This window comes from Sminthopsis crassicaudata, chromosome 4 (assembly GCF_048593235.1).
Source record: "Sminthopsis crassicaudata isolate SCR6 chromosome 4, ASM4859323v1, whole genome shotgun sequence".
In the NCBI taxonomy this organism is placed as follows: domain Eukaryota; kingdom Metazoa; phylum Chordata; class Mammalia; order Dasyuromorphia; family Dasyuridae; genus Sminthopsis; species Sminthopsis crassicaudata.
The window spans coordinates 333,196,656-333,208,901 of NC_133620.1; the positions used below are offsets into that span (position 1 = coordinate 333,196,656).

The following is a 12,246-nucleotide window of genomic DNA, read 5'->3' on the forward strand; positions in this document are numbered from 1 at the left end:
AGATGTCTGTGGTCAGCTTTGAACTTGAGTCCTTCTGATTTCAGGGTTGGTGCTCTATCCACCGCACCACCTAGCTGCCTCAAGGGTTCTTAATGAACAGGAAGACGAATTCAAATGTGACATATTATAGCCAGTGTGACTTGGCAAATCACTATCTGCCTTAGTTTCTTCATCTTCATTAAAATGGGCTTAATAAAAACACCTACTGCGTAAGTGTTGTTTTAAGGATCAAATGAGACCTATAAAGTGTTTAGCATAATACCTATGCCCCTTCTTCCCCACCCCTTGCCCCAGAAAGCTAGATTGTTTTTCCAAAGGCACCTGCTCAGCTACTGCAATATGGCTGCCTATAGTAGTTTGGTTATAACTTCCTGGAGAATCTGGACTTAAAGGAGGCAGCAATTAAGGGAATGCTGGGGGAAATTAAAGGAAGGCAAAGTTGTATTGGAGAAATGCCCAATGATTGGCTAGTTAGGGCTAATCATACATGTCTTTCCCACCCAAAAGGCTTCCTCCATCCTGGTGATTTTTTTTCCCCTGAGGCTGGGGTTAAGTGACTTGCCCAGGGTCACACAGCTAGGAAGTGTTAAGTGTCTGAGACCAGATTTGAACTGGGGTCCTCCTGAATTCAGGGCTGGTGCTATATCCACTGCGCCACCTAGCTGCCCCCCACCTTGGTGATCTTGCAGACCACTGGTCTAAACCAATCCCCACACATTACAGATGGGGAAGCAGCACCAGAAAGGGAAAGCATTTGCTTAAGACTGGAACAAACTGATGGGTGTTCTCCCAGGGGGAGGGTGAGAAGTTCCCAAAGCCTGTAGAACCCAGTCCTTCCCGGGGAATGGAACTAATAGTGGATAAAGATCCATAATTAGGATTATTATCCCATCAACACCCTCCCACCCTCCCCAATACACATATAAACACACAAAGTTGAAAACATCAAGCATCACTAAGGATTTTTAATGTTTCCTCTCTGTCTTCCATAGGCCTCATTAAAAAAAGAATATGCATTTTAGTGTGTGCTACATCATTACCAGTAAACATTTCATGTGCTGCCCACACAGGGTGGGGTCCATCCCCATTCCCTCTCCCTGTCCCAACAGGCTTATCCTTTTAAGTTTTAGAACTGTCACTGGCCATGGACATCACCCAAATCTGTGCTTTTAAAGAACTAAGTTAGTTTCATATAGTTGCCATCACCTGCGTCACTAATCATTTTAGTCTTGTTCTATCCCTTCCCTTTCACCTTCTCCCCTCTAATTTCCAGTTCCAGACCTAGGATCTAGCTTGATTTGATCCTCTGGGCTTCTCACCATGCCCAAAGTCCCTATGTCAAGAAGACAGATGGGGCAAATGGGGTATCTTTCAGAGAAGAAAAGGGTGAATAGGATGGTTGGAAGCCAAACCTTTTTCAGGACTAGCTGAAGAAAATGGGGGTGTTTATGCTGGAGATGAGATTTCAGGTAGGAAATCTGTTAGCTGCCTTAAAATACTTTCAGAAGGAACCAGTGGTTTGTTCTTGGGGCATTAAAGGCAGAATTAGGAACAGTGGGTATGTGATAGAAAGGCCAAATTAAGATCAACGTAAGAAAAAATTTCTTAAAAGAGCTAAGCCAACATGAAATGAGTCATTTTGGGAGGTAATGGGTTCTCATTTACTAGAGATCTTTAAATCAGAGCTGTAGGACTACTGGTCAGGGATGTGATACTATAGAGGGGATTCCTGTTAAGGGATGATTAGACTAAACGACCTCTGAGGTCAATCTGTGCTGAAACCCTAATACCAGAGAGCAAGGCTGACAGACTAACCCATTAGGACTTATTGTACAGCTCTCTAATGGGGGCTCAACCTTCCCAACTGTGGAAAGATTCTACGAATCAGTCCAAGAAATGGGCAGCCCTGAGTCAAGGCTGGGGATTTAAATGAAACGTCTAAGAAAATAATTCAGGTCAGTGAAGAGAACTGGCAAATCTGGGAGGAGCCCTACTCACCATAAAGGCCTTTCCTCCCCCCAAAGGAATTACATTAAAATTAAAAGGAAAAACTACACCCAAATTATTTGAAATAAAAAAAAGGTATGCTGATCCAATAGCTGGTCCCTGTGTTTTGGGGAGAACCCCACACCCAGGTTTTGTTATCATTGCTCCCATTTGGGTAGATTAAATTTCAGAATCACAACCTAGAGGCCCTTTTCAGGGTATTCCCATCATCATCTTCTTCTCCTTGCTCCCTACAGGCTGTTGTGGGAAGAGGAGATTTTCCACGTATACTACTCCAACCCAGCCACCTGGTGCTGTTTAACTCCAAGGGGCCCCAGACTTCCTGCCTGGGTTTTGGGAGGCAGAAATGGAGCATTTGAGGGGGAGGGGAGCTGGACTACAGCTCCAAAACTATGACCTCCCTTTCTCCCACAGCTAAGCTTCTTACCCTCCAATACAAAGGGAGCCCCAGCCCTGTTTGGGGAGCCCCAAACTCCTCCCAGTTTCTGTTCTTAGAAAAGGGGCAGCTCCCAAAGGAGAGGGAGTGAAAGGGGAAACATTTCCCAATCAGGCTCCAAGAACTTTATAATTTTCCTCCCAACAGTTTCCTCTTTTTGAATCTCCTCTTAAGACAGAAATATGAGCAAAGAAATAGGTAGATGGGGGTGAGGAGGGGACTTCTCTGAGCATCCTCCCACCAGCACCATATATAACACCGACCCCTTCTTCTAACACTCAGACCTCTTTCTATTAATGGCTAGTAGCCAGCGAACAAAGTCACAAGTCAAAATAAAAGTCTAGGAGGAATGAGAAACATGGGGTGGGAAGAGGATTGGGGGGTGGTGGAAGAGGTTTAGAAAGACATTAAAAAGGGGGAGAAGAGGAAGCTACATAGAGTGGGCGACAACACTACAAGCTAGACAGACAGCTCAAATAGAGGTCTGGCTTCTGCTGCCCTGATATTGCTTAATGTGCAGAGGCAATCAGATTGACGTCTGGCATTCATTTGGGAAGAGGTGAGGGGGAAAGGGACTAGAAAGGAGGAACACTGATTCCTGCTTCATCCTGAAGAGTTCATTGGCCACCTGATCCTCAAATATGTTGGGGAAGAACAAATTGTCCGTGGATGTCAGGTAAATAATCCATCCCCACCCCCTCTAACCCACAGTTGTTTGACTCACAGGTTCCACCAAATCCCACATCTAGGAGAAAGGAGTCACAAAGAGGACCAAATATTCTATTCACAGGCAAAGATGAATTACAGAGGTGTCTCCTGCAACTAAGACTTTCTGCCAAGGCCCCTTCCATGGGCTATTCTATTTGGACTCTGGGAGTCCCATAGAAAGGTAGAAAGTCACAGGGAGTGGGGAAAAAAATAAGTCAGTTGTGCAGAGCAACTCAACACTCCCCCCATCCCCTTCACACACGGATCTCGTCCTCTTCTTCGTCCATAAAGGAGAACTCTTTGTTAGGCTGTCGGGCAAGAGGGACCCGAGCCCTTTCCAGCCCGTGGAGTGCAGGGCTTCGTTCCTCTAGGATTCCAGAGGCACAGCTGGAGATGGAACTACTGTCTCTTGTGGTATGACTGCCCACACTTCGGGCAGAGGCTGGGCTGGGAGCTGCTGCTGCCCAGCCCTCATCCTCCAAAGTGCAGGGAGGCAGCAATGGTGAGTCTGGACCAGGCTTCCCTTCCTGCTGTATTAGAGGAACAGCAGCAGAAAGAGGGGGCTGGCTGCTGTGGCTTGGGCCCTCATCACCATGGCAACCATCCTCTTCCTCTGGGTCCCACTCATCCTTGTCCATGATGCTAAGGACATCCCCCAGCATGGAGGGCCCCAGGTCAATATGGAAGGACATAATAGATTCTGCATGCTTCAACCCATAGCCAGCCTTGGGTACGTGGGGCAGGTCTGTAATATCCCCAAAGGCCCGCTCATCAAGGATGGGGTCAGGAGAGTGGGTGCCCCCAGATCCATTCAGACGGGGTGTCTTCTCCCCAGCTCCTCCTTCCTCCTCCACTTCTTCCTCTTCTGCCCCTCCAGCGGCCGCCTTCTTCACAGGACTGGACGAAAGGCTCTTAGGCAGCTTGCCAGACCCCTTCTCTGCTGCCTCTTTCTCGTTGAGCTGTGGCAGGGACACGGCGTTCTTCACAAAAAGCGCAGAATCCCGCAGAGAGCCCAGCATGTCCCGTCTGTCTCCCCGTGTCACTGACTGGGATCTCTTGCTTCCCCGAAACTTTCGAGACAGGAGGCTGGGTTTCGATGAGGAAGTAGCACTTGCCTGTTCTTCGAGGGCCTCAGGGTCTGGCTCCCCAGCTTTACTGTTAAGGAAGGAGGTGTCTCCGAAGGCATCCCCAGCACGCCCTACATGCATGGTGTGGCGGAAGTCGCCCAGGGGAGCGCTGATCATCTCTGCTGTGAGATCCACTCGTGATCGGCGCTTTGAGTGGGCCGAGCTGGACACTAGCTGTTTGAGAATCGGCATCTTCCTGGGTCAGGGAGGCAGGCCCTCCCCAAATCAAATACAGGATGAAGGAGCAGTTCTCTGAGTCTGGATCACGATGTGGATGAGAGGATGAAAAGAGTATACTAGCAGTATCTGGAGAACAAGACAAAAAGGATTAATGTAGTTTGGAAAAGCAGAGTATAGATACAAATAAATCTGCTTCTCAATTATTGGTTTTGTTTTGTTTTTTCTCTCTAGTGAGAGAGAGCCCTTTTTCCTCAACTTGTTTGCAAAGAGTATAACAGATACAGAGAGCCCAAAAGATGGACTTCTCATTCTATTCCACTCAGTCTTCCTTTTGATTACCCTGAGCCAATGGCTAGTAGACAATTCTGGTTTGGTGAACAGATCATTTATAGGAACTTTGAAAATCCACCTGATCAGCTTTTCTGAGAGGTGAATCTATATTTTTCCTATTTTTACATAATCACATAATATTAAAGTGGGAAGGATCTTAGAAATCACATAATCCCTTCCACTTCCTCTCTCCCCTTTTTAAAAATAAGAAAAGCAAACCAAGACTAAGGACAATAAGATAAATTATCCAAGGTAATATCACAGAAAACAAAGTAACTAAACTAAACACAGGTAACAAACTAAAACTCCAGACCATCTTTCTGATTCCCAAGTCCAATAGTCCTTTCAATACCCCATACTGCTACCCCCTAACTCCAAAAATATATGTGGACCCTACCCCGGTTTAAGAATAACCACCTCACCACCTTCCATTGAGATGGGGAAAGGGAAAAAAAAAAGCCAGATCATAAAATCCAAGGTCTAAGAAGGAGATTGACTGAACTGTCCTTGATGGTAACCAGCCCTCCTGGAAAGTTCTTTATAATACCCTAACCCAATGCCTACTAAAGTCACTGAATGGTTCAGTTATAGCTCAGTAGGTTTTCTCAATAACTCATTATACTTGCACTGCTTCTCAGAGAAGATAACCGCCACCCGGAAGATGAGCTCAAGTTAGAATTCAAAAATTATATAACACTGAAGTGAAGGTGAAATGATTGTTCAGCATTTCTGCAAAACGTTTTACATTTTGATGTGCTTTAAATATCAACCTTCCAGAAGAGAATAATAGGAATTAGGGGCAACTGTTTCTTGTTTTAAGCCTGTGAAAATGGATAATTATGAGTCTTTTGCATTTTGAGCATTTTAATGGAGGAAATAGTTGTCCTAATCTGATCTATACTGCATGTCAAATAACTTTCTCTATTGGGGACATTGCTAGACATGAGCCAAAACTAAACTTTCTTTAGGCAATTTCCCTCTGGGCTTTAGGGACCCTGGAGGCAATGAGAATGATGAGACAAAGAGGAATTCTATTGAAAAACTAAGTGCCAAAGATCAAAGACCAACATCTGTAAAACTGTTGAGGGACTAGATAAGGCTTCTGTTTATAGCTACAATCAATTACTTATTTCCCAAAGGAAATTTAGGTGGATTTTCTGGTGGTTAGGTACAGATGTGATAAGACACTTACCTTAGAAGTCTTCTTGAAGCAGAAGAGACCACCCACCATTTATAAAGATTACCTGAACCAGATACTGGCTCTTAAAATGATATTTCTCGTGAAGGAAACATTGAGTACTAATACCTAACTCTTTTTCCTCCAAGTGAAAGGGATCCCAGTTCAGACAGGAGAATACAGAACTAGAGAGCGCTATGGAGACTCCTCAGGTACCCCAAACCAACAGAACATGGGAATATCAATAGCCAACCTGATCCTTTAACAACTTCAGGTTTAGGGTGGCGAGCCTATAGCTATGCTGCTGGTGACTGACCCATATCCTCAATCAGTTCAGAGAGTTAGGGCAGAGAAGCCATCGGGTCACAAAAGAGTTTGACTCATGTGACCCCTGACCTAAATTATGATGAAGTCATACACATGAGTCAGGTAATAATACTAGAGATTGCCCATGTAAAGGTACCCTAGGTGTAATTCTATGTAAATTACAACATATTCAGATTATTCTAATTTTATATCTTTTGTTTCTATGTAAATTTGTTTATGTGCTCGTTATGCAGTGTATTATATAGCAACATCTGTCAGTTATGGACTATTTTGCTCATTTATTTATTTGGTTATTTGAAGTCAACAAGCATTTACTAAATACTTATTAGGTGCCACATACTGTGCTAAATCTTGGGGCTATAAATGCTGCTATTCTCTTTCTTTCTCTCTCTCTCTTTTTTTTTTCCCTGAGGCTGGGGCTAAGTGACTTGTCCAGGGTCACACAGCTGGGAAGTGTTAAGTGTCTGAGACCACATTTGAACTCGGGTCCTCCTGAATTCAAGGCTGGTGCTCTATCCACTGTGCCACCTAGCTGCCCCAATGCTGCTATTCTCAAAGAGGACCAAGGTGTCATAACTTGCAAGTGAATTGGATTTGGTGAGGGAGGACTATGCAAAGTCACCAGATTCACTCTCCCCCCCAGAGCCATGTGGATTCAGGGGCAAGATACAGATCAGGAAGACTAGACATGGCCCCCAAGGATACAAATAGAAGCAAAATGACAGTCCTGTCCTCGGGTAGCTTAATCTAATGGGGGAAAAGAACACACAAAAGAGCTGACTGAGGTGGGGGCCAAGGTGCCCACCCAAGGGACAAGTTCTCAAAGGCTAGAAAATCAGAATCAGAAGAAGAATGAAGGTTGACCTGTCATGGGAGAAACTTGCCAATGGAAAAGGGGGCCAGCATTGTGGAGGAAAGTGAAAAATTTGGGAATCAAATATGTATAAACAATTAACAAACCTTAAAATGCTATGTAAATATTAGCTATTGTTATTATACATTGTTATACCCATGCTTAACAGTTATACTCATGTTGTAATATTATAACTCATGCACTTTGTTTTGATGATTTGCTTATGTACTATGGATATGCATTATATCCTGCGTGTAATTTAGAAGCACTCAGTCTAGTGATATTGTGTGCTGGTATTGTATTTTGTGTTGCTGTGTATTTTTAATGTTCATTTGCTTTAAACAGTATTGTGGACGATTACCTGGGATGCTGGATAATCTCTTGTGATCACACTACACACACACACACACACACACACACACACACACACACACACACATACACACACACACACACACACACACCCTCTCTCTCCTTTAAGGGATAATTTTTATTTTCATGCTTATGCTATAAAATTACAGATGTCAAGTATACCCCGACTGATTTTTTTTTTTTTTAATAAAGGACTGCAAAATTCTGGCACTGGAGATAGATATAAAAATACCTGTGCTATAAGTCTTGATAAGGAAACCAGTTCTGTCCTAAGAACTCACCGGTTTGGTAAGGTCTCTCTGAATTTAGGTTTGAAAGCTTCTGGGAGGAAGAAGCCAGAAAAGAAGAATGAGACGATCCAAGAGAAGAGCTGCTGGCAGATCACGATGTCTCTGCTTTTTAAAGGCTACTTGCCTTCTACCTCTTCCAGAACTCTGAGGTGTTAGGATACATTGGTAGCAACAAGAACTAGTAGAACCCTTGGCCCTGTTTCCAGGGGGACAACATCAGAGGACAGTGTCTCTCTAAGATCCTTTGCTTGTCCTCTTGTCAGCCCTTCCTCCCAACTGGCATTACTGAGAGTACCCATGCTGGAACTGAACGGCAGTCTAATCACCAAGCTAGTGCCCCCCTCCCCCCTTGTGGATTTGTCCAAAACACGTAGCAGGAAGACTTGGTAAATCACGGTTGACAAAGGACATTAAAGCATCAGCTTAGTACCAGAATGGGCGAGAAGCTGTTCTGGCCGTAATGAAATGAAAGCGGGGTCCCATGCTCCATCAAGTCAACAACTGTCCAATCTGCAGTTCTCAGCAACTCTTGTCTTTACAGGACCGAGTTCTACAAGTTTGAATGCAGAGGTATCAATAGGATGTTGGGAAGTTCATATAACTTTAGTGTTTGCAACAGCCCCAAGAAATACCAGGGGTGAATATCCCCATTCAACAAATCAGAAAAACTTAGGTTAGAAGAGGGGGGTTTGACTTCCAATGAGACTATGCTGGGACAAGGAGCTCAGTCCAGCATTCTTTCCACTACACTAATTACCTGCTCCGGTTTCTTTCCTGTTTCCACCTCCAAGATCTCCTACTTTCCTTTCTCCTGTTCACAAAAGCTAGTTACAATCCTGCTCTTACAGTGTACAAACCAGGAATTCTCAAGCATTTCTACTTCATGGACCCTGTTTTTTAAAAGTGCATAAAATAAAAGACACTACAAAAGAAACCAGTTATAAGAAAATATAGTTATCAAAATATTGAAAAGATAATAAGTTCATGGATGCCAAGTTAAGAATTTCTTTTTCTAGTCAAGCCAAAAAAATTCACGACTATAATGATGTAAACATAAATAACCACCATTCAAAGAAATCAAAGGTAAATGTAATAAAATAATAAGGAACTAACATGAAAGATATGTGGGAAGAAACTGAGAAGACCCTGCAACTTTCCTGAGGCAGAAGTCCCAAAAAGGCTGTCCCATGAATGCATTTTCAGATTTTTTAATGTGATGATTATGCTGTTTTTTTCTTCTTCTTCTTTTTTTTTTTAATCTTTATAATATATTACTTATATGTAATGACTCTGTGAGGAGAAAGGAAGAGATACTGGTGGAAACTACAATGTTACAAAAGAAAAAGATAGCAATAAAAACTTATTTCAAAAAATACATTAATTTTTTAACAATCCTGCTCTAAATAATCTCTCTCATTCCACTATATAACCAAAGCCAACAATCAGTCTGGCAGCTTCCTCCCTCTGTACCTCCTCCCCTTATAGACCAAGGACTCAGATCTGAAGCTGAGTGGGCAGTAGGGCTTACTGGAATAAAGAGAAAAAGAGAAAGGTGGGGCAAACAAGAAGAAATAATACTGGCAATCACTCAGATGGGCCTACTGTGCCTACAATTCAAGGTCCTACCTGGATGTTCCAGGCAGGACAAAGTGTCCACAACTCGGTCCACATATTATTCTGGTGCCTCTTTTGTCATCCATCCAGGAGTAGGAATTTAGATTCCAAAGCATAGTTAAAACCTGTATGGTTTTTAAGACTACTGTTCTAAGATTTTTAAAAAGAGATGAAAAGGAAAGGAAATAATCAAGTGGGAGAAGAGGTCTATGACTAATTATTCTAGGTCACTGTTCTGAAAAGATTCACTTTATTCATATATGTAAATGGTTAAAGTGCTGGATTTGGGAGTTAAAAAGAATAGGTTCAAATCCTCCCACTCTCTGAACCTCAGTTTCTTTATCTGGAAAATGAGTTGAACTAGATGGGTTCTGAGGTACCTTCCAGCTCTAAATCTATGATTGGATGAGCCCCAGAAAAGTTGGCCTTCCTTCACTCCCAATCAATTCAAAATACATTACTCTCTGGCATTTTGACTTCTACCTCCTCACCTTTGGGAACCTGAAACTTGCTGGGTAAGCATGGCTTGGAATTAGTGCCTGGATGAATTAAAAGTTTCCTGCTGCAGGGCTGGTTCCCTCTCCACTTTTATCCAAAGACTATAGATGCACCCTCAATATCAGTACCAAGAAATCTATTAAAACTGCTCCTGTAAGTCCCTTAGGGGTTTGTTGTTTGTGGCTTCTAGCCCAAACTTGCAGAAAGGAGCTTCTGTAGAAAGGAGGAAGTTAGAGCTGACCTAAAAGAAACCAAACGACAGCCAGGTATTTGGATAGAAAAATCCAGCTGTTATGATTTCTCAGATCATCCTCTTCCTATCATTAGAGGAGTGGGGGCAAGTATAGAAGGAACTATTCATTTGAGCCTGTTTGCAAAGAAAATCTCAGAATGTCAATTCTGGAGGGACCTTCAAGAGATCCTCTAGTTTAATCCCAACCTCCACCCCTTCCATATTAACAGATAGGAAATATTAGGCTGGGTTTTCTTGGCAAAGACACTGTAATGGTTTTCCTTTTCCTTCTCCAGTTCATTTCACAGATGAGGAAATTGAGGCGAACAGGGGTGACTTGACCAGGTTCACATAGCTAGGTGTCTGAAGCCAGATTTTAACTAAGGAAAATGATTGTTCCTGCCTCAATACTCATATAAGCCTAGGTACTAATATTGTTCAGTCATTTCGTCTGCATTAAAACAAAAACAGCAACAGCCGCAAATATTTCTATAGCACTTTTTAAAGTTTGAAAGATGCCTTACATATACTGACTCATTTGACTCACTTCCTCTACGAGGGCTTCAGTTTTCCCATTCATAAAACAAAGAACTCTAGACTAGCAAGAGTTTGTAACCACTCAAGAGTTACACGGATAGATTTCAGAGAGTTGATGAATTTGGATACAAAAATAAAATTACCTTTCCATTTTCATTAATCTCTATTTTAAATTTAACATTTCCTTCAATTATGAATGTGGGCAACAAACATCATTCTGAGAAGGGGTTAGTAAGTTTTACCAGGACATATAAAAAAGTTTGAGAACTCTGGACCTAGAGACCTTTAAAGTTTCTCCAGGACTGACAATCTAGCATTTATATTCTGTGGTTCCAAGCTGTCAGTTAATCTACATATGCAAATCCCCATCCCTGGGTATTTTGAGGGTGTCTAGAGGTAGAAGGGCACTCTCAGTCCTTGAAGGGCAGCCAAAACATGTTTGTGATGCCCACAAAAGCATATTATCTCAAGTATGTAAAGGCAAACTAAATACAAAAGGAGGGGAGAGGTTGAAGCTAAGCAGTTTTAATGGACAAATTCTTATAGTTACCCAAGGATCACAGTACAATTGTGATTTATAACCTCTTAGAACAATGCCATATGCCAAGGCTTTCCCCTTACAGAATTCTTTTTAGTTGTAACTAAACGAGACTGTATTAAGCACCAAGTCTGTGCCATGCTCCGGGGCAAGAGAAACCAGCCCCAGAGAGGCTAGAAAGTCCAAAGAAGCAGCTGTCCTGCCTAGACTGGAGAGTGACTTCCTGCCTTGGTCATCATGTCTATCCCCCTACCTCCTCTTTGGATACCTCTTTCTTATTTCCACCCTTATTCTTCTACCATACCCTCACTAAGGATGATTCATCTTGATCTTCCAGATCAGCTCAAAAGTCCCTAGTGAAGGGAAACTCAATGATTTCCCAAGGCAACTTTAATTCACATTTGGTTTACTTCTGAGAGGGAAACTTCCTTAAACTGATCCTCACTCAACTTTTCTGCCACTTCTGCACATTTTTCCTAGCTCTGCTTTTTGGAATTAAGCATAACAAATCTCCAGCTTCTGTTGCAAATAGTTTAAGATAACTAGCATGTTCCCAATGCCAAGCTTTCTTTTCTCCAGAGTAAACACCCTACTTTTTTCATACTGTTCTCAAAGGGCATGACCTCCATTCCCTGGTCTTCTTCTGAAATCAAATATCTGAAGAAGAAAATATCTAATTATGAGACCCTCCTACTTCCTACACAGGACTCTCCCAAGAATTTCATGGGATAGGGCTGGGAGGCAGAGAGTAAGAAGAATGTGGAGAAGGTAGGGAGGTAAAGCATGCATTTTCCTGCCTGAGAACTTAGGGCTGAGGTCTCCTAGAAAAAAGGGGATGCTTTACTTAAAGCTTTTCACTGTTCCAATCTATCTTTAAGGGGGAGAACACAAAAGCTTGTTAACTTCTAGATTTAGGAAAAGAACTTTTCAAACCAAATCATAAGATCGAGTTATTTGATTAAGTCTACCCTTGAGAGTACAAAGTAAAGCAAGAACTTCCATCCCAGAGTAGGTGACTGT

At 42.6% G+C, this 12,246-nt stretch overlaps 1 protein-coding gene across 7 annotated transcripts in view; it reads right to left on the reverse strand.

Annotated features, from left to right (window-relative positions):
- Positions 1 to 936: 936 nt before the first annotated feature.
- Positions 937 to 12,246, reverse strand: part of CDC42EP4 (CDC42 effector protein 4) — a 29,159-nt gene continuing 17,849 nt past the window's right edge. For 6 of the 7 annotated variants that reach the window (XM_074260659.1, XM_074260658.1, XM_074260664.1 and 3 more), the window contains one exon: positions 937 to 4,584. In XM_074260659.1, coding sequence (XP_074116760.1) covers positions 3,406 to 4,470 — 1,065 coding nt within the window. In that variant the 5' untranslated portion in view covers positions 4,471 to 4,584 and the 3' untranslated portion in view covers positions 937 to 3,405. Of the gene's footprint in view, positions 4,585 to 5,980; positions 7,490 to 12,246 lie in introns of those variants that run through there. The other variant, XM_074260661.1, reaches the window with a different exon arrangement.